The following is a 24287-nucleotide window of genomic DNA, read 5'->3' on the forward strand; positions in this document are numbered from 1 at the left end:
CTCCATATGCATGCAGCAGAGGCCGGCTCCAGGCCGGGCCACAAGAAAAGGATCTACTGGTCTAAGGCCATCATGGTCGTCTCCTGCCCCCTGCCAAGACAACTGCAGAAAAAGTCTGCTAGTGGGCTTGTGGGAAGATTCCTCCCTCTAAAAAAGAGCCACAAGGTAAAGAAGGCCCCTCTTCTGTCTCTGAGCACTGTATACCTGACTCCTAGAAATGCTGTTGCCATCTGGAGGATCCAAGAAGGGAGAACGTGTGAGGACAAAGTGACACACAGCAGAGCCGGCACGCTGCACATAGCCAGGTTCTACATGTGAGCTTCCTCTTCTGTGAGAGAACATAGTCCCTGCTAAGAGAACAATGGGACACAGCTGAGCCAGGGGTTTCAGTTACTTGCAGCCACTATTAGCCTCTGCAGAGTCTGAGGCCAGCATTAAAAAATAAGCTCTGGGGCGCCTGCATGGCTCAGTGGGTTAAGCATCTGACTCTTGATTTCAGCTCAGGTCTTGATCTCAGGGTCTTGAGTTCGAGCCCGACATTGGGCTCCATGTTGGGTGTGGAGCTTACTTTAAAAAACAAAATCAAAACAAAAACAAAGTGGTAAAAAAACAAGCCCTAAGAAACTAGAAACACATACAGAACTATCTCAGGTAATTATTACGCCCCACTGGGTTTTATGGCCCTCATACCTAAGAGCCATGGTTGTCAAGATGTTCCATTTTTTCCCTGATGCTCAAATTCTTAAAACCTAGTATCTGAATTAATATCTGAGATAAATGATTCTTTATTCTAACTGTAAATAAGAATGAAACAAATCTTAGAGTTCCTCAAAGATTCCCTTTCTTCATATATTGGGGGGAACCACCCCCCAATGAAAATCAAGACATAATTTTCAATAACGTTCAATTCAGTAACACCTAAGATAAGTGCTAAAAATCTTATTTTTTAAAAGCCAAGTCCTTGCTGCTCTCATTAAGAATTATATCAAGATGATGAGCACTGGATGATGTATGGAATTGTTGAATCACTATACTTGTACACCTGAAACTAATATAATACTGTATATTAACTACACTAGAATTAAAATTTTTAAAAACATGACATCAAGAAAGATATGTGTCAGGCAAAGTCTTCTCCACAAGCAACTAGGGTTATTCCCAAAATAGGTACCCTTTCCTAGAGTGGGGCTCAATAACCAGATGCTGTGCAGAAGTCATTAGGATCCCGATACCGGACATCATTCTCATCATCAAAATGCACATAAACCTTGTCATTATTGGACCCTCCAACAGCACACACTAATCAAAGTGATAGAGACATCCAGAGCCCTGCTGGCTCTTCATTAAGCAATTAAGCATTGTGTGGTCAAAATTATTGATGAACTGCATTGAATTCCTTCTTTCAGATGGGGCCCCAATTTTTTTTTTTTTTTTTTAAACAGCCAGAGCTGGAGCTACATTCTTTCTGTGCGAAGCTATCTAATCTTTGGATAAAATAACATAGTGGTTTGGAGATCAAGCCTGGGAACTAAAAGACCAGAATTAGAATTCCAGCTGTGTCTCCCACTAGCCATGTAACCATGGATGTTATTTAGCCTTGCTGAATTTCATTTTCCTCGTAAGCAAAACAGGGATAGAATACATACTTACCGGGGTGCTCTAAGGATTAAATTAGACGCTCTACCTAAAGTACCTGGCACATCGTAAATTCATAATAAATGGTGAGCCACTGTCATCAAATAGGGGTTCTGGGGAAAAAGGAACTATGTCCCTTTGTTCACTAAAAATAAAAGTAATAGTAACAGTAAGAACAGAAATAATAGTGACAACATTAGCTATTTGTTGAGCATTGTTCTAGTGACTCTGCCTGTGGCAATTCCTCTAATCTTCATGACTCTTTGAAGTAGGAACTAATGTTATTTCCATGTGACAGATGAAGGAGGAAAGACAAGATAAAGATTTCCACAAAGCTACATAAACCAATACATGGGAGAACCAGGATTCAGACCCAGGCTGTCCAGCTCCAGAAACCATACACCAATCCCAAACAGCTTCACTATCCTAGAACCAACACCTAGCATAACGCCTGACAATTCATTACCTGTTGAAAAAGCAAAAATCAAACTATTACTACCCATTTGTTGTTTACAGTCCTAAGCAATACATTCTAACCGAGCCCCTGATAAATTTCACCTATTTTCAGGATGTGGGTTGTGTATTTTAGGCCCTTCTCTCGAAAAGAATGTTTCTTGAGTCCTTTCACATATAGGTACCAGATACCAGCAAAGCAGATGAAAAGAATCCTGCTCTCGTGGGGGACAGAAAGTAGCAAGACTAGCATTAATATATATTCAAACCACTCATCACTGATTCAGAAATTTGGGTCATTTAGACTCAGAAATTACTACTAGTTTGAGAAGCCAACAGTTTTCTTTGAAACAACCACTGTCGTATCTTCAGGAAGTCACACAATGGCCCTACATGTGAACTCTTGGTAAAACACTCTTGAAATACAAAAATGCATCACACTTTTTAAAGAGCACTTAATCCTCATTCTCAGTTGTGTTTGCTGGAGATCTATTTGCTCTCTAGCAAAATTTAAGTAACTTGAATAAAAAAGCCAAATAAAACAGTCCTGGCTATAAATTTCTTCAACATAAAAAAATGACTTTGTTTTGGATTTTTGAACTGGCTAAGGCTGACCAACCCCAACTAGGGGGTAAAAAAGTGGCTAGAGAAGTACAAAGTTAAGAGGAATACAAAGGACACAAACATATGAAAAGACGTTCCATTGCACTCATAGTAAAAGAAACGAAAACTAAAATTTCAGAATGGAAAAATCCAAAAGCTTCATCATGTAATCACTGAACAAGACTATGGAAACAGAGGCATTCTTATATAATTGCCAGAAGAGAAAATGGGTACTAACCAATGAAATTTGCCAACAGCTATCAAAATTTCAAATGTGTATATACTCTAAACCAGTTATCCTGCTTGCGGGAATGTATCCTATAGACACACCTGTACATATGAAATGTAAAATAATTATGTTTGGATGATTCATAATAACATTGCAGTAGCAAAAGATCAATGCCCATCAAAAGGTGACATTATACAGAATACTATGCAGCTATAAAGCAATAGTACAACAAAATATTATGCAACTATAAAGAAATAAAAAGAAGGTAGTCATCCCAGTTACAGAAATATCTCCGAGTTACACTGTGAAGTACAAAAAGCAAGATTCAGATCACACACGATATATGAAACCCTACAGGTTGAAAGCCAGGCGTGTGGTGGTTATAAATGTGAATACACATATACATACTTGCATCTATTCGCACAAAAAAAAATAGGGAAGGACACCAAAGAGAAATGACAATGATTATTATGGGGAATGGTGAGAGGACATTAGGTAGATGAGGTATAGAGGTATAAATATGGGAGACACATTTTTCAGTGAAAAGTCTGCACAAACTGAAGCACTTAAAAGCTTTATTAAGAGAACAGTATTGACTCGTGCGTGAGGCGAGCGGAGTCGAGACCAGAGGCCGAACTCGGGATCTGACAAGATGGCCGGGCTGCCCCGCAGGATTATCAAGGAAACCCAGCGTTTGCTGGCAGAACCAGTTCCTGGCATTAAAGCAGAACCAGATGAGAGCAACGCCCGTTATTTTCATGTGGTCATTGCTGGCCCCCAGGATTCCCCCTTTGAGGGAGGGACTTTTAAGCTTGAACTATTCCTACCAGAAGAATACCCGATGGCAGCCCCTAAAGTACGTTTCATGACCAAAATTTATCATCCTAATGTAGACAAGTTGGGAAGAATATGTTTAGATATTTTGAAAGATAAGTGGTCCCCAGCACTGCAGATCCGCACAGTTCTGCTATCGATCCAGGCTTTGTTAAGTGCTCCCAATCCAGATGATCCATTAGCAAATGATGTAGCGGAGCAGTGGAAGACCAACGAAGCCCAAGCCATAGAAACAGCTAGAGCATGGACTAGGCTATATGCCATGAATAATATTTAAAATCGATCTGATCATCAAGTTCTCCTGTTCTCCTGTTCTGCCAAGACTTCTTCCTTTTTTGTTTGCATTTAATGGACACAGTCTTAGAAACATTACAGAATAAAAGCCCAGACATCTTCAGTCCTTTGGTGATTAAATGCACATTAGCAAACCTATGTCTTGTCCTGATTCACTGTTGTAAAGCATGAGCAGAGGCTAGAAGTACCATCCGGATTGTTGTGAAACGTTTAAAAGCAGTGGCCCTTCTCTGCTTTTATTCATTTCCCCATCATGGTTTGAGTATAAAGCACTGTGAATGAAGGTAGTTGTCAGGGTTAGCTGCAGGGGTGTGGGTGTTTTTCTTTATTACTTTTTTTGAGGGGGAGAGGTAGTTTTAATTTTTTGGGCTCCTTTCCCCCCTTTTATGGTGATCTAATTGCATTGGTTAAAAGCAGCTAACCAGTTCTTTAGAATATGCTCTCTAGCCAAGTCTAACTTTATTTAGACGCTGTAGATGGACAAGCTTGATTGTTTGAACCAAAATGGGAACATTAAACAAACATCACAGCCCTCACTAATACCATTGTGACTTGCTGTCAAGTGTAGAATCCTTCCTTCAAGAAAAAGCTTGTGACCATTTTGTATGGCTTGTCTGGAAACTTCTGTAAATCTTATGTTTTAGTAAAATATTTTTTGTTATTAAAAAAAAAAAAAAAGAACAGTATTTTGCATTACAATATCCAATGCATGAAGTGAACCCAGTGTGGTTGGTCTGCTTCCCTGGAGACAATCCAAATGCCAGAACTGCCATAAGCGACGGAGCCACCTTGCGCCGTCACCTAGCTCTGTCCTCACAAATGAGTTGTATGGGGGAGCCTGGGTGGCTCAGTCGTCAAGCATCTGCCTTCGGCTCAGGTCATGATCCCAGGCTCCTGGGATCGAGCCCCGCATCGGGCTCCCTGCTCCGCGGGAAGCCTGCTTCTCCCTCTCCCACTCCCCCTGCTTGTGTTCCCTCTCTTGCTGTGTCTCTGTCAAATAAATAAAATCTTAAAAAAAAAAAAAAAAACCACAAATGAGTTGTATGGGTGCGAAAGCCTTCCAGTCTGTTCCAGCTTAAAAGCAGCATGAAGATAGCCTAAAATAAAACTGATTTTCTGGCATATGAGGTTTAAGATCATTTTTACATCCTCTAAAGAAATGGATTTCCAGTAGCCTCCAATTCAGTCTGCATCACAAACCCGCCCCTTGCCCTATATAGGCTGCTCTCCTAAGCAGGGAAAGCTCAAAACCTAAGCTTTTAGAGCAGACCAACATCTTTTAAGTAAATCAATTCTTCTTTGGAAAAAAAAAATACACACACACACACACACACACACACACACACACACACACACACACACGGCTCCTGAGAAAACCTTGCTCATCTTTTATCCTTTTCCCCTTTGGTGTAGAGTTAAAACAAAAAGGTGTCTTTTGTTAACAATAACAGTGGTGCATTTGCAGGTAGGCCAAAAAAATTATTCCTATTCTCTCCTGGAGGAGTACAAACAGGGAACCTGGAAACAGATTTCTCCAAAAGTCGAAAATTTTTTAAAGGGGAATAAACCAGAATGGGAAGATTCTTATTAAACTTCTAAGCTGGTCAAACATAAACATCCTCGATCTCTGTCAGCAGCTTCCACGTTTATAGGGAAAAGCATGAACAAAATTGGCCTGACAAGCACAAGGTCATGTTTCCTGTCTACACCTCTCCCCTGCCCACTTCTGCTCCTAAGCTCACATTAAGAGAGTAAAACTTTTGTACAGATGAGTAACTACATGTCCTAGTGCAGCATTATGAATCTGGTGGCTTCTCGATAAGTGTCTTTTGCGATGTTCCTAGTATTTGGGAAACATTTGTACCACCATCACATAACGTCTTATAGAAAAGAAAAATACACTAATGTGCAGTTTCTTCCGATGTCATCCATAACCGGGCTCAAAACAGGGCAAAGCCAACACCAGCAATCTCTCCTCATCATAACAGACACCAAGCAGTAGGCTTTTTCCAAGCTCATCCCACAGCTACCTTCTGAATAGGATCCTTATCCAGCCCCATCAGAAAACTCACTTGGTATCAACTGGTAACCTACAACCGGCCTAATATTATTTCTGTGTGAATCAAACTCCAAATTCTTTAGCTAAAAAAATTAATTCTTTAGTTCAGTAGGCTTTTCCCAAATAAGCTAACGACAAATCCACCAAGGTTAACTGAACAGGATAAATGCACAGGCTGCAGACGCTGCATTTTAATAGGTCATAAGACAAAGTCTTGTCAAAATCAATCAACTCGCCACACTATGACAAGGCCACCAAGCTGGAGCCTACACTGATCTCACACTTTCAAATCCTCTTCTCCATAAGCTTTGAAACACTGCAGTCAACAGGCATAAATATCTAAACCTAGCCAAAAAATATCATTCACTTTTAAAATTTTGATCTTTAGCACTTCTGCCATTTTAAATATTTACAGCACCACCAAAGAGTTATGCCAATGCACAGCATCTATTCTTAAAAGAGGAGACTAAACTGCATGACCTTTCTAGCCTAGGTAAGCAGATCCCAATGTTGACACTAGTCTGGTGGGTCAGCAGAAGGTGCCGTAGACTGTTAGCATATGGACCCTCCAACCCCAGGAGGGAAAAGCTGTAACTACAATGAAGTTAGAGACATGCCATTTGGAATGCCTAAAACCTTTCCCCCCCACAAATATTGCTACTCTGAGCGTTAGTTTAGTTCAAAGATGATTTCACTTATTAGGAAGAGCTTCAAACAACTACTTCTTAGGTGGGGCTGGTTAGGACAAGGTTTTGCTTCGGCTAAATATATTTCTTTCTTTGGCGGTAAGAATCTCAGAATTCAACATTTGTAAACCCGATTCTGCTGGAGAATATGCCAGGCATTCAACCTTCTGGGTCCCAGAAAAATCCAAGCAAGCTCGATGTCAAAGTTTAAAAACTTCCCTTTCCAACTCTGCGATCCAGGTGTGATGGTGGACTGAAGGTCATCAAGGTATCCCAGCACGTGTCCAGGCACAGGACTCAAACATGGGGCAGGGCGCCTCCGAGGGGCGGGCTCTCCAGATCACCAGGATCACCTGCAGTTATTTATTCCCACACCCAAGCTGCCAATAGTTTTAAGACACCATTCTTTGTTGGGCCCCAAAACAGAAAACTTCTACTTCCCAAGTACGCATGTGCCTCCCTCCCGCAGATATACCGGCTCATGACTTCAGCGGGTAGAAGAGCATTTGTTCCCCACAGTGTCGGCGATAAAGAAATGCGCAGAGATCATCTGGTAATCACAGTGGTTTTGCTTGTTTTGTTAGAAAGTAACACGGAAACAAGGCTCTTTTTGAAAGAAGGTTGTGAGACTGGTAAATTCTATCAAGAAAAAGCAGGAAGACAATTTTTTTTCTAAGTCTGGACATCAGAACCTGGGCAACAATGGGGAGTTGTCCCATTTCTTCAATGTGACCAGAGATTAAATATTCAGTAAAAAAGAGGTTAATACTTATCCTTTATTCAACTCATATTTAACTCAGGGTGTGACAACATCAAAAAAAAAAAGCAAAACAACATACAATTCTCCATCACTGTTAATGGCCAATAATGTGCAGACGCTAAAAAAATTTTTAAAAAAATGAATTCAACTCTGCTAGTCACAGTACAACTTCTTTTCATTAAATGAGTTAACATGAAAATGAAGCATTTTATAAACTGACATCTGTCATCCTTTAACATGTTTAAAATTAACTACACTATTAACCTTACATAGCCCTCATTGTCCTTTAGGAGTAATTAACTTTCATATAGTATATTGTACACTGAATAAATCGACTGAACAACAGGACAAGTATGTAGAATAAACCAGCTAGCTTCATTATTCTCATAGGTCAAACCTGAACAAGCAATTATGTTAAAAATAACCTAACAAAGTTCAACATCTGCCTAGAAAAATGCAAACAAGTGGGCCAAAACTAAACTCTGGCCACAAAAAATACACTTTTCATAGGACTTGAACCAAATATAACAGAACATGTTCCCTTGCCAAACAGTATACGTACCCAGGTTCCATGTACTCTGTACATTAGTATTTTCCAAATTTTCAGTCCCCTGGATATTGACAGCCTCAAAAGCAAACTTTCTTCAAAAGCAAAAACAAACAAGCATATACCACGAAAGCCACTGTGACAACAGAAATTTCCTCAAAATCTCCCCCTTAAAATACATACGCAGCTTTTTAAAAAGTACACTGAGCCCGTCGTGTTCTGTTCCCTGTCATTTGAAGACTGTGGAAAGCTGATGGAAATCCAGCTTCCAAAAGCTTAATGAGCAAGCCTGGCCCCACCCAGGCTGGACCCTGCTGGTGGAGGGCATGCTCAGTAGAAAAGCCCAGCTTGGTTCCAAGTTCCTTCAATTCCTCAGCTAGAAAATCCACACGGGTCAAAGAAAAAGTCATCTTCCTGCTGCCTGTTCTACCCACTAGATGAACACGTTACAAAAAGAATGGTTTTAATAACGACTGATTTTATGACTATAGTTTTTATAATTCTACTATTGCTGAAAAATTTTTCCTCCGTTTTTGTATCATTTTGGCATTGCCTTGGGTTTGCACCCAACTTTTTCTTCCCCCCCAAATTTGTTTTTATTTCTGTCATTTTAATTCACCCTACAAATAGACACCAAAAGTATATGTATACAACATATAATCTATCTTTCTCTATAAACATTATCATTTTCAGATACAGAAAAACTGGGTAGACGCAAAGGTATTTCATTTTTATGTCTTGGAAACTGGACTATTTTGATTCATTTGTAAAAGAATTTGCTTATTCACACTGTATTTAAAAATAGAGGCTCGTTTTAATTTCGATTTATAGGTACCATCCTACAGTTACAAAGCTGATAAATTCCTGCTTTATTATTGTCAATCCTAAATGAGAAATGATGGCTACAAAAGGTAATCCTATATCCATAGGTCATATGAATACAAATACATAATGGAAAGCAAAATACGTTTAAAGTCACTAAAGGAAAATGCATTCATTTTAAGATTCAGGTAAAAGAGATCTGAGGAATGACTAAATCTTCCTTAATTCTACAATCCCAACCCTCTGCCCTTTACATTTCCACAGTCTAAATTTCGGTGTATATGTGTGTTCCAATGTAGGTATTTACATTAGTAAATCAGGACCAAGATAGACTCTGGATCCGAGTATGCATTTTTACAACCTCACCCTGCTACCATATTGCTCTCCAACAAGCAGTTCTTAGGTCATAGAGTATTACACGCTCACTTCACCTACACAGTCTTAAAAGTCTTTTTAAATACAACAACAACAACAAAGCACTCTAGATATTTAAATAAACAAGTTGTCATCTGTATCCACAGGTAGAAAAAGGTAAGCTGTGCTTTAGGGTAACTTAGTGAAAATATGTTCCAGTAGCATCTCTGAAGAGACTGATCTCTGCCAAAATAAGCACAAAACTTAAAAAAAAAAAAAAAAAAAAGGCCATTCTATATAATGGAAGTAAACTTTAGTATCCAAAAGGGAGATTTGGTGAGTTTTGGGTTTTTTTTTTTTTTTTGATTGAACTTTTAAGTAGAGCCAATCTTATTCAATTCAAAGCATCATCTTTTATTTAGATTATGTTCTTCCTTTAATGCTAAATGTGTTTATTAAATACTGCTGTGCAATGGTGGATTTTCTTCAATATACTTGAAAAAATACTGGCTCCAAACCCTTTTCTGAAACGTATTACTCTATGGAATCCCTAAGTCTCCAAACTCCTGACATGTAGCACCGCATCCAGTGAAGCTGACAATGGTAGATCTCTACAATCCATCCCAGGCATCTTGTATCACCCCTGGACCCCCTTACACTCTTAACTCTCCTACTGCTATAGACTGAATTGTGTCCCCCCAAAATTCGCATGTTGAAGCTCTAACTCCCAATGTGATGATATTTGGAGATGGGACCTTTCGGAGATAATTCAATTTAGCTGAGGTCACAAGGGTAGGGCCACCATGATGGAATTAGTGCCCTTATAAGAGACAATGCCAGAGAGTTTGCTCATTCTCTCATTCTCTCCTATTCTCTCTTGCTTCACTATGTGGCAGCCGTCTACACGCCAAGAAGGGAGCCCTCACCAGAAACAGACCATGCCGGCACCTTGATCTTGGACTTCCAGCCTCCAGAAATGCGAGAAGATGTGTTTAAGTCACTCAGTGGTGCTGTCTTATGGCAGCCCAAGCTGGTTAAGGCACCTACTTTCTTAATAATGGAGCCCAATGCTACTGCTCAAACTCCTCAGCTGTCTTCAATATAAAAGATCCTGCTCATAAGATATCTGAATTTCACTGTTTAAACAAAGATTAAGAGAAACTAGGAAAGTGAGTTTTATGGCACTATAATTTGGAAATAGAACAAACCATTGGGAAGATAAAAAGAGACCCCAGAAAATATAAACAAGTGTCCAAATCCATACACCCGGTAAGTGGTAGAGTCAGCATTCACACCGATTTGATCAGTCTTCAAAGCCAATGTGAGTGGTGTTGGCAGTATAATGGTAAGCACGGCTGCTTCCCAAAGCCAATGGACTTTTCCACCAACACTGTGTTACTGCTATTTTAACACCTTTGTTTTCCAGATGAGTAAACTGAACCCAAAGAAGTGAAATAACTTCTACAAGGTTACTCAGTGGGTTACTGGCAGAGAAGTACACAAACCAAGTCCAGGGTCATTTAAAACATTCATTCCCAGTAAGATTTTAAACACACTGAAGTACACAAAATACATAAGGTGAACACCCACAAATGTCTTCCCAAAAAAAAACTGTTAACACAAATTTGTATCTATTAAATCTCTCTTGGGAAGATCCTAAATAGTCATGTTCTGACACAGTCTCATTATTCCATTAAAAGGGAATAAATGGTAGATCTCTACAATCCATCCCACGCTTCTCGTATCGTCCCTGGACCCCCTACACTCTTGGCTGGCTTGGTCAGGGGAACATACAGCTCTTGGGAGTAGAGATTACTTAAATAAAACTTTAAAAAAGGCATGGGGGGGTGGAGAATTTAAGTTTATCCTCAGAATACTTTTTGTTCTTTTAGAATGCTACTTTTTAAGTATTCAACGGAGTTGGTTGGGGTTAGAGTATGAGACATTTTTCCTATATTTGTGTATGTGGGTTTGTATATAAATAGAATTTTATGTTAAATCCAGTATCATAATTTCTTGACTTTTAAAACTGTCCGACCTTCTACTTTATGAAAACAAAAAATGTAATTGATTAGGATGTAGAGGACCCAATAATCTAACTGGTCACTCATAGCTCCCAAGCCATAAGAGACACAAACTCTGTGCAGAAAATAAACTTACCAGTGTTGCAGAAAGACAATGAAGACCATTCCTTTCAATCCTCCCACCTTTATTCATCTAGCTTCTGCCTGAGAAGCATAAATTATCATCATCTGTCACACCAGAAAAAAAAAGCAAATATTTTTCTGGCATAACTCTAAAATAACCTAAGAAGTACTCCCCAAAACTCACTATTTTTGATTCTACTGATTTTACAGAGAATCCATTCTTCCTACTTACCACTCAGCATGCAAGACCATACTTCCTGAACAAACATGGAGAAAAGTTTTATCACTCTTTTCGATCTAGATGAGCTTCAACTGGTCTATAAAATGTTCTAACAGCCCACATTTCATCACTGTTATCTGATATCTAATGTCAGCAAAAAGAAAAACAAACCAACCCCACTGCACTAGTTCCATGGCTTCTATGCATAAGTTCTCCTTTGACCACATACCACCCACAGTCTAGCTTCTGTCAGGTTCTAAATCCAGAATGATTTCCACAACTGTGTATGAGTCACTTGCAAAGTCTTATCCCTACCACATTTTTAAAAATGTAACATTAGAAAGTACTATAGATTTATGAGACTTTGGGAGAAAAAATATGCTATATGGCCCCAGATCTTTTTTTTTTTTTAACAAAGGGCTTGTAGATAAAGAATAGGAACAGGTATGGTGGAAGACAAATCATAAAGAGGTCGTGGTTGGGAATCCATAATCAAAAAGTTAATGCTCTGAAACCATCTAAAAAGTGTTAAGAGGATTGTTAAGAGCTTTAACTCAAAAGTCAAAAGCATCACTATTAGAATTATACTTTCACACAAGTACAGTAACCCAGCATTTACTTGAAAATGTATTATTTTCACTCAATTATGTCTAAGGATCATTTGCTGAGTTCCTCCTTCTCATCAGACACTAAAGCCTTAGGACTCAAAGCTTCTTCCCCATTCCAGCCCTCAGAGAATTCACCAGTCTGGCAGGAAGGCCAGATACGTAAATAATTACACCACGGGTGATAAGGGCTAAAGCAAAGGGACAGGAAGGGCACAGTCAAGTGGACAACTCTCTTGAGGCCAAGGAAGGCCTTACAGACTTACAGTGTTTAGGCTCATTTGTATCGTTTTAAATGAACAAATACTACTGTTAATAATGTGGCAATGACACCCACTTGGCCTGAGATGTTAAAGAAAATAAAAGCACCCATCACAAAGCCCATCACAGAAAAAGCAGAAACAAAGACCTTGCTAGCACCTGTGAAACACCCTACATACAGCCAAGTAAAATGGGGTTTTTATAGAATAAAGAATTTAGAGCCAAAAGGGATCTTGGCATCCATGTACTTCTAGCCCTTGCCTTTCACAGATGGGGAAGCTGAAGCCCAGAAGTTAGACGACTTGTTCAGGTTATGCGGTAAGTCTGCAGCAGAGCCCAGACTGGAGGTCACATTCTTACTAATAAATAATCCCACTGTCTTTCCCTGTAGCAGGTTACCCTGACTGGATGAGAAGGAAAGAGCAGAGACACTAGTATGGAGAAAGCAGGGTGTAGAGGCCCCTTATGGCTGGCTCTCCAATGGCCAGAAGGAATTAAGGGCTCCCAGACAAGGCATCTGGTAGACCTCAATCCTCCCCAGCTCTGCCCCCACTCCCTGCACCCAAGAAAAATCCTATACCCTCCCATTTCCCAAAAAAGTAGGTTTCAAAAAATAGAGGTCACTGCCAAGAAATTGTGTCCTCTTCCCAATCTGAAAGAACATTACATTCATATTCAGAGTCTGATGTATGTTGCCATGGCATCTTGCCACTTAGCTGGCAACTAAATCAGTAAAATGAAAGGTCCCAGCAGAACACCCACCTATAGAATGGGACTGTTGTGAGGATCACAGGAGAATCATCACAACAGCTCCTGGTAAAGTGCAAAATGCTAAACGAATGCAAGTTACTATTAAACACAGAATGCCAAGGTCAAAGAATTCCAGGCTTTCTCCTAAAAATGGCTGAATGTATTACATTTATTTTTAAAAATCAAACATGAACATACAGTAATCTCTTACCAATTCCGTTTACCTATATGTCTCCCCCTCAACATGTGGAAGGAAAAGTGTTTCTCCATCTTAATCCACCCTCTGTAACTTCCCTTCTTTTCTTTCCTTTCCTTTAAAATGGCACCACAATTTCCAAGAGACCTCACTAGAACAATATAAATTGCAAACAGGTCAATACAAGCCTCCTACCAAGAATCCTGTGGTATACAGTTGAACATGGCTCCTACCAGGGCAAGCTGGGGAAATGTTACAGTGTATGGAATAAGCAGTGTGCAGCTATGGACTATGCCCTGAGGAGGTACAATGCCAGAGCAAGCCTCTCCTCACATTGCCTGCATCAGTCCTCCTTCCGCCTGACACAGTCCTTATGCATGGCTTGGGAGCTTGTCTGGGCACCCAGGGTACTTCCAAAACCTTATAACTTGGTTCTGTCATTTGAAACTGTAGCTCCATTCTGGAGCTTCGCCTTCACGACTTAACTCTCCCAGGTCGAATGATGAAAGAAAACCCCAAGCACAGGTGCTAATGTGTCTTCTGTCCACAGTCCACAGGCCCTGCCCACCCAAACAATAAAGCTGAGCCAGCATCAAGCCAGAGTACTCACCATTAATTACACGTTGCCTAGGAGATCTTGATTTCAGTTCTGTACTCTTGGGTTTTGCTAAGATCCATTCATTCGGTGAGGATTGCTCTATGTTTATGGATAGCTGTTGAGGTTATAAACCTGGGTAAAACTTGGCTCCAGCAGTGCAAGAGAAAGGTATTTAAATAAAGAACTATAGTGCAAACAGAAGAAGAGCTTGAATACAGGCATCAACGATTCGATAGTAACAGACTGGATGAGGCAAGAACGCTTCCCACAGTGACATCTGAGCTGACCTTGAAGGATAAGAGGGAGCTTACTGGGCCGACTGGAAGCGGGTAGAAGCACAGCCCTCCCTGTGGGAACAGTAAGTGAAGGGCACAAAATCAGGAAAGATAAAAGCCCCGAGGAGAACGGCAAGTACCTCGTCCGCCTGGAACACGGGGTGGCAGCGGAGGAGATGGACAAGGGAGGTAGCTGCCAGGTCATGAGTGATCGGTATGCTAAGTTCAGATGCTTTAACTTTACCCTGCAGGTGATGGAAAATGTTACTTTTGCATTTCTGGAGGATATTTTGGCAGTCATGGGAGAACAAGGGACACAATGAAAGGAAACTGGTTAAGATGATGCTCCAGTGATCCAGGAACAGCTTCTAAAGTAAGACAGAGGCTACAAAGATGCAGATGAAGGGATGGGAGTCAGTACATATTTAGGAGGTAAAATGGATAGGACCTGATACTGAATCCTATCGTGGGAATAATGGAGAACAAATTTCCCAGGTTCCTGGCAGCCAAAGGCCAGACAGTGTGGTGCCACTAACATAGACCGGGATTTCCAGAAAGTGTAGGAAATGGGGATGAAAGAAGCCCAAGCTTCCATTTTAATGCATTTGGACTGAAGGGACGGTTTACAGCCAGGTGGGAAATCAGGATGGTTGAAGATGTGTGTCTGAACAAGAGTTTGGGTTTCCATGCTAAGACGTGGAACTCGCTGGTCCATCGGTGTTAGGTGAAGCTATGGAAGTAGATGAAACCCCAGGCAAAAGAGTAAAAGAAATGCTCATGATAAAGCCAGGCAGACAGAAAGGAAGCTATCAGGGAGGCCAGAAGGATCAGCCAAAGAGAAAGACAGAAAACCATGAACATATTGCCAGAAGGGAAGAGCCAGGCTGGGAGGAGTGCACAACAGGGCCAAGGGCACATTGCTTCAGGCACCAAGGAAGTTTTTAAATTTTTGTGAGAAGATTGCTGGTAACCTCAAAGAGCGAGTTCAATGGACAGCGGCAGAAAAAGCCAACTGGCTAAGGAACACTGGAGAGGGGAGGGTAAGAGTTAAGTGTAGAGTCACCTCAAGTTTAGCGATGGAGGAAAGGCTATGGATAGGGAAGGAATAACTACAGGAAGTACAAGGTTGCAGGAAGATATTTATGCACAGGAGACATTTGGGTGGTTCTATTTGCTGCAGGCTTTCAGTGGGAGAGACCAAGTAGGGAGAGATTCAAGACACGAAGGAGAAAATGGAAAATGGATGGCCGGTAGTTCAAAAGAGGTAGAAGAAAAAGGCTCAAAACCACAAAAGAAGTGGTGCCTGGCTGGCTCAGTTGGTATAGCACGTGACTCTCAATCTCGGGGTCAGGAGTTTGAGCCCCAGGCCAGGGGTAGAGGTTACTTTAAAAAGTGCACACATACACACACACACACACACACACACACACACACACACACAAATTCATCTTGGACAGAAGGAGGGACACCCCCACTCCGGGGACTACAGGGAAGGTAACTGGAAATACACCAAGAGCGGAAGCAGCTTGAGGAAGTTAGTTAGAGAGATAGGAATACATCTAAAGCCCTGTTCTCCACCCCAAATAGCTCTGATACCTTCTTTGGAGCTTTTTTTTTTTTAAAGTAGGCTCCATGCCCAATGTGGAGCGCTGTGTGGGGCTTGAAACTCATGACCCTTGGGATACCTGGGTGGCTCAGTCAGTTAAGTGTCTGCCTTCGGCTCAGGTCATGATCCCAGGGTCCTGGGATCGAGTCCTGAGTCGGGCCCCTCACTCAGCAGGGAGCCTGCTTCTCCCTCTGCCTGTTCTGCCTGCAGCTCCCCCTGCTTGTGCCCTCTCTCTCTGACAAATAAATAAAATCTTTATAAAAAAAAAAAAGAAAGAAAGAAAGAAACTCATGACCCTGAGATCAAGACCTGAGTCAAGATCAAGAGTGGGATACTTAACCGACTGAGCCATCCGGGCGCCCAGACGCCTTTGGAGAATTTAAAGGAAGAAAAGAAAAACTGAGGAGAAAGGGAAAATTTTGGAGAAAATATGGTCAATTCCCTAGAATATATTCAATGAGAATTCTTTTAGCATTCGTGTCAATATATGATTCAAAACAGGTTCAATGGAACTATTTTCAATATGAAGTTATTGGTGTTTTAAAAACTTTGTTTGGGATTCCCTGAATAATCTTCTAATACATTAACTTGATTTGTAAATCAAAATCTAGTAAACTACCCAGTAGAAATATAATCAAATAAGTGCCATCTTCATGTCAGTTTAGCAACAGAAAAGAAGATAAATAACTCACTGAAATCACAAGGTTTGGAGAGGGCTGTTTTAATTGCAGTGTGTGCCAAGGATTTGGCTAAATGTATTTTACAGGATACAAAAACTGTAACTGTAATTCCTATTCTCACACTGTGAAGCCTGTGTCTCAATAAAATGCCAGTTTAAAAGACAAGACAATAAAGACCACCGTCACCACCAGAACCCCATAAGAATATGTGAAAGGTTATAAAACAAAACTCCTTTTATAGAGTTGAATCCTTTCCAGGGTGAGCCTTTAAGACATTCTAACAGTACACACAAATACTATCTCTGGAGCAAAACCAAAAAGACACAGCTGCAAGACATCTTCCCCTGAAGTTGTAAGGGACTCAATAGCAGTCCTTCCTTTGAGCAAGGGAGTCTATAAAAGCCAGAAGCAGAGCTATTTTCCCCTACTAACTGCTTCGTGGAACTACTTTCTCCTGATCCAAACCATAGCTTTATTAAAAACCTAAAATGGACAGCATGGACAGTAAAACTTCACAATAGATTTGTAAAAGAATTTATAAATAAAACTTGAAAATAGTAACTACTCTATGGTTTTCATTAAGAAAAATCCCCAAGTGAACCAAAACTACCCTAAGAATACATGGAGATACATATTTTCTAAATTACAGTTCATCACCATCACAAACAGGAAATCTGGATGTATTAGCAGGATTTTTTTCCCCTGACCCTCTAAGAAGTTAGTGATCAAAAAAACTCAGATGATTAGTATTAGTATTCTCAATGCTGATGTATTTTGAACTTATGATATCTGGATTATTTATGACAGCTAAGAATGAAAAAGTCAAAGACATTCTGAAATCAATTAGGAATAACCTACAACAATTCAGGTAAGCAAATCAATGGTTTACTTCCTACGCTTTCTCTGCTGTAGTTTTGACTGTTTCTATAGCAACACCAACAAATACTCTTATACAAATATTTCTGCAGCCAAGATAAAAACCAATAACCACTTCTCTAATTCATTTCTATTATGGTTTCCAACAAAAAATATCAGCCTTCCAGGGCGCCTGGGTGGCTCAGTCCATTAAGTGTCCAACTCTTGATCTCATCTCAGGTCTTGATCTGAGGGTCATGAGTTCAAGCCCCACGTAAGGCTCCATGCTGGGCATGGAGCCTACTTAAAAAAAAAAGAAAAAAAAAAAAAGCCAGCCTTCCTAAACTTCATTCCAGAAACTTGAAAACCTAAGGTTTAAATATACCAACTGCAGATACTGCAGATACTCTCAAATTCTTCACACACGGAAGTTAATGACAAAGAAGGTATAATTCTGTTACTACTCTGACAATAACTCATTCTGAACAACAAAAAGAAACAACAGAGCAAAAGAAAGTAATTACTAACCAATTACTTACTTGGAAAATTATCTAAATTATCTAAATTCTAGAGAAATAGAACACTAAAAACTTTGTGCCAAAATGTAAAGAATTCAATATTCAGATGCCAGGAGATAAGCAAATTTCTCTGCATAAGTTTCAGACATGCTTTCAAAATCTTTTGTTAGCGCCATTGTTTTGAAGTAAACAAAATATTTTACTAATAGCAATAGATCTGCCTATTTTGTGAGCAAGCACTCTGCAGAATGTTTACAAATGCTATTACTAATAGCTTTATTTAGCTACCATACAAGTCGCCCACTTTAAGTGTACAATTCTGTGACTCTTAGTATAGCCAGTTGTGCAACCATCACCACAAGTAATCTTAGGACATAATCAACCCAAAAAGAAACCCCAAACTTCCTAACTTATTCTGTGAGGCCGGACACCAAAGGCATCACAAAAAAAAGGAAACTACAAGCCAATAACCCTAATGAATATAGAAGCAAAAGTCCTCCACAAAATACTGGTACGCTAAATTCAGCAAGATATTAAAAGGAACTTACACCAAGACCAAGTGGAAATTGTTCCAGGAATACAAGGGTGATTCAACACACAAAATTTAATCATTAATCATGTTCTTGAGAGAAAAATATAAGTATCTCAATCAAAAAAGCATTTGACAAAAATCCAACATCCTTTCATGATAAAACATTCAACAACCTAGGAATAAAAGGGAACTTTCTCCATGTGATAAAGGGCATCTATAAAAATGCACCTCACACTTAATGGTAAAAGACTGAAAGTTTTGCCTGTAGGATCAGAAACAAGACAGATATCCCCCATCCCCCCTCACCACCTCTATTCAACACTGTATTTAAAGCCAGTGCAATTAAGCAAGAAAAATAAATAAAAAGCATCCAAATAGGGTAAGGAAAAAGTAAATGATTTCTATTTGCAGATGGCATGATTGTTAGATTAAAAATCTTAAAGGTTAATAAAGTTTAGTAAAATTGCAGGATGGAAGATCAATATACATATTCAGTTGTATTTCTATATGTAAACAATCCAAAAAATAATTCTACTTAGCATCAGAAAGAATACAAAGGAATAAATTTAACCAAGGGAGTACAAGACTTGTATACTGAAAAATATAAAACATTGTTCCTAAAAAAAAAAGACAACATAAATAAATCCATGTTCATGCATTCAAAGATTTAATAGTGTTAAGATGGCAATAATCCCCAAATTGATTGACAGATTCAAAGCAATCCCTATTAAAATTCCAACTGCCCTTTTTTTTTTTTTTTTTTTGCAGAAATGGACAGGCTAATCCTAAAATTCATATGAAATTGTAAGGGACCACAGATAACTGAACTAATCACGACACAGAAGAACAAAGCAGAAGGATTCACCCTTCCTGGTTTCAAAATTTATTATAAAGCTAGAGTAATCAAAACATAGTGGTACTGGCATAAGGACAGACATACAGATCAGAACAGACCTGAGAGTCCAGAAACAAGCCCATATATTTATAACCAATTGATTTCAACAAAGGTGCCATGTCCACGGGAAGGAAAAGACTTTTTCAACAAATGGTACTGGGACAACTGGCTATCCACATACAAAAGAATGACTCTGAACCCCTATGTTACACCATATAAAACAACTCAAAATGGACCAATGATTTTTTTTTTAAGATTTTATTTATTTATTTGAGAGAGAGATTGAGAGAGAGAGAGAGCACATGAGAGGGGATAGGGTCAGAGGGAGAAGCAGACTCCCCGCCGAGCAGGGAGCCTGATGCGGGACTCGATCCTGGGACTCCAGGATCATGACCTGAGCCGAAGGCAGTCACCCAACCAACTGAGCCACCCAGGCGCCCCAAAATGGACCAAAGATTTAAAATATATAGCTAAAACTATAAAATTCTTTGAAGGAAGGGAGTATAAATCTTCCTGACTTTGGATTTGGCAACACATTCCAAAACAGAACACGTAAAATACAAGCAACAAAAGAACATATGAATTAGACTTCACCAAGATTAAGAACATTTGTGAGTCAAAGGACACTATCAAGGAAACAAAACAACCCATAGAATGGGAGAAAGTGCTTGTACCCTGCACACCCAATAAGGGTACCTAGAATGCAGAATATATAAAGCAAGCTTACATTTCAACAAAATGACAAACAACCCAATTTTAAAAGGGGCAAAGGACTTGAATATATATTTCTCCAAAGAAGATGTAAAAATGGCCAATCATCACAGGAAAGATGCTCAACAACATTAGTCATTAGAATCTGGAAATAAGACCACAGGGAGATACCTCTTCAAATCCACTAAGAAGAGTAGTGGGGAAAAAAATAAAACAAAACCCACAGCCAAGTGTTGGCATGGAATTGGAGAAATCAGAACCCTCATACACTGCTGCTGTCAGGAACATAAAATGGAACAGCAGGTTCAGAAGGTGATGTGAGGAAGGGGGAATGGGCAGTAACTGCTTAAGGTATACAGGGTTTCTTTTGGGGAGAATAAATCATTCTGAGATGATGAGGACATTGCAGAACATTTTGAATATAATAAAAACCACTGAACTGTATATTTTCAAATGGTGACTTTTAGGCTGAGTGTATTAAAAAAAAAAAAAAAAAAAAAAAAAAAACCCTTTAGCTATCATTCCCTAAAACTCCCAGAGACTTTCTATCTCTCTAGATTTCACTATTCTGGACATTTTACATAAAAGGAATCCTGCCATATCTGGCCTTTAGTGTTTGGTTTTTCACTTGGCATATTATTTTCAAGGTTCATTCATGTTGTAGCATGTATTAGTACTTCATTCCTTCACATGCCCAAGTAATATTACATCTTATGGCTAGACCACATTTTGTTTATCCATTCATCAGTTGATGGGCATTTGTGTTGTTGCTACTTCCTGGCTATTACAAATAAGGCTGCTGTGAACATCTGTGCACCACTTTCATGTGGACATAGGTTTTCACTTCTCTTGGGCAATGCGTACCTTAGAATAGCCAGACAAATGCAAGCTCTATGTTAAAGTTTTTGGAAACTGCCAAACTGCTCTCCAAAGTGGCTGCACTATTTGACATTCCCACCAGCAGCATGCACAGGTTTCAAACCCCTGAACATCTGACTGTGGCAAAGCACGGTGATGACAACTAAATGTTGCTCAAGAAAGATAAATCTGAGAGATGCCTGGGTGGCTCAGATGGTTAGGCATCTGCCTTCGGCTCAGATCATGATCTCCGGGTCCTGGGATCGAGCCCCGTGTCGGGCCCTGGCTGCCTCAGTGAGAAGCCTGCTTCTCCCTCTCCTTCTGCCTCTGCCTCTCCCCCTGCTTGTGCGCTCTCTCTCAAATGAATAAATCAAATCTTAAAAAAAAAAAAAAAAAAAGATAAATTTGAGGACCCTGAATTGGAAAGGAGAGACAGTAAAAGCAGGGATGGTCCAAATGGAAGGCTGTATAAAAAGGCTCCTGTGGGGGGCACCGGGGTGTCTCTGTAGATTAAGCATCGGCCTCTTGATTCCCGCTCAGGCCCTGGTCTCAGGGTCTGGCAATCCGGCCCCGCATCGGGCTCGCGCTCAGGGCAGAGTCTGCAGGTCCTTCTCCCTCTGCTCCTCCCACTGCTCTCGTGCGCGCGCGCTCAAAAAATAAGTAAAATCTTTAAGGGACAAAAAGCTCCTGTGGGTGGGAGAAATGGGGGAGATGTTGGTCACATGGTACAAACTTTGTCGTGAGTACGTTCTGAGGATCTGATGTATACTTGAATGATGATTAAAGTTAGTAAGACTGTATTGGATGCTTGAAATTGGCTGAGAGTACATCTTAAGCATTCTCCTGTCCCCCACCTCCATACAAAGAGCAATTGCGAGATGATGGATGTTTAATCTTCATTGTGAGAATCCTCTCACAACATATCTGTATACCAAATCATGCTGTACGTTTTAAATATATTACAATTTTGTCACTGTACCTCAATAAAGCTGGGGAAAGGAGAATAGGCTGGTGTGCAAGCAGGATTGTAAAGACAAATAAAGGACTGATATTAAATTTCAGAGAAAAAAAAATCCAGAGAAGTTGATATCTAAATAGATAGTAAAGAAGAGGCATAACTAAAAAATAATACCAAACTTTCAAGCCCAGAAGACTAGGAAAGGCTGCAAGATTTTGGATCTTTCAGACACGGAGAGTTTGACGTGATGACAGGATACCAAAGTTCTTGGAGAAGATTACAGAAATCAAGGAAAGGAATGATGATTAGGGAATCACACCAGAACGTAAAGAAAATTATCCTAATTCTAGCATTTGTTACTATTAACTTTTTACTGTATTTCCAAGAAGGGACTATTCTTGAAAGTTCAGGTAACATAAGAGAGAGAGAAAAAAAAAAAAAAAAAGAGCATCTTAGGAGCCAGAATTTCCTCAAAAAAAATTTTTTTAAAGGACCATTTGAGGGCACCTGGGTGGCTCAGTCGTTAAGCATCTGCCTTCAACTCAGGTCATGATCCCAGGGTCCTGGGATCGAGCCCCACATCGGGCTCCCTGCTCAGCGGGAAGCCTGCTTCTCCCACTCCCACTCCCCCTGCTTGTGTTCCCTCTCTCGCTATGTCTCTCTGTCAAATAAATAAATAAAATCTTAAAAAAAAAAAAAAAGACTATTTGGCAAGGCATCAAAAGGGGCTAGAACTAGATAAAAGTCTGCATGACAAGAACAGAGTTCAGGTACTATAAAAACTAAAACATGGTAGATGGAATCTACCCACTCAGAGAGGTACAGAGTCACCTACGTAAAGCCTCAGTGTCAGGCAAATGCACCACAGGAACATTGGCTGCGAACTAGCTCTGCAGGACGAGATAAGTGCTAAGGATGAAGGACAGGAAGCCAATATCAGATCATTCAGTAATCATTTGTTCATTCAGCAAATACTTATTGAGAGACCATTGGATGCCAGACAACTGTGAACACAGATGTGATAACTGCCTTTGTGGAGCTTAGAACCTGATGGTGGAGAAAGGCAAATAAAGAGTCAACTGGGAAGAAGAGAGGTTATTCAGTAGGTACATTAAACAGGGAGGACGAGGCCCAGTAGAAGAACGAACCATAGAAGAATGGCTACCCATAGGAAATTATATCTACATTGAGACCCAAGAGTAGAATATGAGTGGTAACACATACATAAGTCTAGAGAGGAGAGAAACTGGACAGGTGAGCAGGGAAACCTGATTAGCATGCTGAAATCTACAACAGCACGAACCTTATAAGGTAAAAGCTACACTAAAAAGTTTGGGCAGGTGCCTGGGTGGCTCAGTGGGTTAAGCGTCTGACTCTTGGTTTGGGTTCAGGTCATGATCTCGCAGTCATGGGACTGAGTCCCATGTCGGGCTCTAGTCCCACGTCGGGCTCTGAGCTCAGCGTGGAGTCTGCTTTAGATTCTCTCTCCCTCTCCCTCCCATGTGTGTGCTCTCAAATAAATTAAAAAAAAAAAAAAAGCTTGGGCGTCTTCTGAAAAGTGGTATTTATAAAAGGATTTTATGCACAAAACTAAAAAACTTTACACTGTAGTCAGGGTAGTAGTTTTAAACAACAGGTTAAATAAAAACCAGAAAAAAGCAGGAAAACCAGACAGATCATGACATATTTATCCAGACAAGAGATGGTAACTGTATTGTTTTTAAATAAAATATTAACAAATGCATAGTCACCGCCTCCCTCTCTTCCAAAGTGAATTCTGTCATTGTAATTTCAATTTCGAAAGCAATTTGACTGATTTATTCTGGAATGGTTACTGAGTTACTAAAGAATAGATCCATAAAGAACACAGGAGAGACTCAAGCTAAAACTGATAGAGTTGGTGTTTATTGTTTGGGAGGAGGTTGGTTTAAGGAAGAGTCTGAAGGCTGCTTTATACTGTGATGAGAAGGTATCAGAAAAATTTATAAACCGATAAAGAGAATTTGTTTGCTGTTCTTGTGAAATCACTTGTTTTTCAAGAGAGCACAGTAAAAATAAATAGTTTGTCAACTTTTTGTCAAAGTTGAGACTTACATTTCTTTGGCTACCAAGGTTAAAAATGGACCACGAGAGAGCTAAGCTTTATGCAAATTACCATGTCTGAATACAGAAGGTGTCAGTGAAATGAGGTGGATAAATTCAAGAAATATTCAATTAGGACAATGTTAGGACTCTGGTGACACATTAGAGTTAAGGTTGAGAGAAAGAAAACAAAGATAAAAGCAGTTAATTAGATAGCAAAGCCATTCACTGAAACAGTTAAAGGAGGAGTAAAAGGTTTGGAGA

The 24287-nt window shown here is 39.9% G+C and overlaps 2 protein-coding genes across 23 annotated transcripts in view; one reads left to right on the plus strand and one right to left on the minus strand.

The window, feature by feature from the left end:
• EPB41L2 (erythrocyte membrane protein band 4.1 like 2) overlaps positions 1-24287 on the minus strand; it is a 206461-nt gene that overhangs the window by 117230 nt on the left and 64944 nt on the right. Inside the window, exon 1 of one of the 22 annotated variants that reach the window (XM_073893920.1) lies at positions 14066-14289. The exons of 20 other annotated variants lie outside the window; for them this stretch is intronic. The gene's annotated coding sequence lies outside the window, so the exon portion shown is untranslated. Of the gene's footprint in view, positions 1-8115; positions 8305-14065; positions 14290-24287 lie in introns of those variants that run through there. One more of the 22 variants, XM_073893922.1, reaches the window with a different exon arrangement.
• On the plus strand, positions 3522-4186 carry LOC112818337 (ubiquitin-conjugating enzyme E2 N). The gene has a single exon (XM_025865481.2). The coding sequence runs from the start codon at positions 3573-3575 to the stop codon at positions 4029-4031; it is 459 nt and encodes a 152-aa protein (XP_025721266.1). The 5' UTR covers positions 3522-3572; the 3' UTR covers positions 4032-4186.

Source organism: Callorhinus ursinus, unplaced genomic scaffold (assembly GCF_003265705.2).
Source record: "Callorhinus ursinus isolate GAN/ISIS: 27379988/994484 unplaced genomic scaffold, GSC_fseal_2.0 scaffold6, whole genome shotgun sequence".
NCBI classification, from domain to species: domain Eukaryota; kingdom Metazoa; phylum Chordata; class Mammalia; order Carnivora; family Otariidae; genus Callorhinus; species Callorhinus ursinus.

Coding starts and splice junctions, on each gene's coding strand:
- LOC112818337 (XM_025865481.2), top strand. CDS start 3,573: ATGGCCGGGCTGCCCCGCAGGATTATCAAGGAAACCCAGCGTTTGCTG.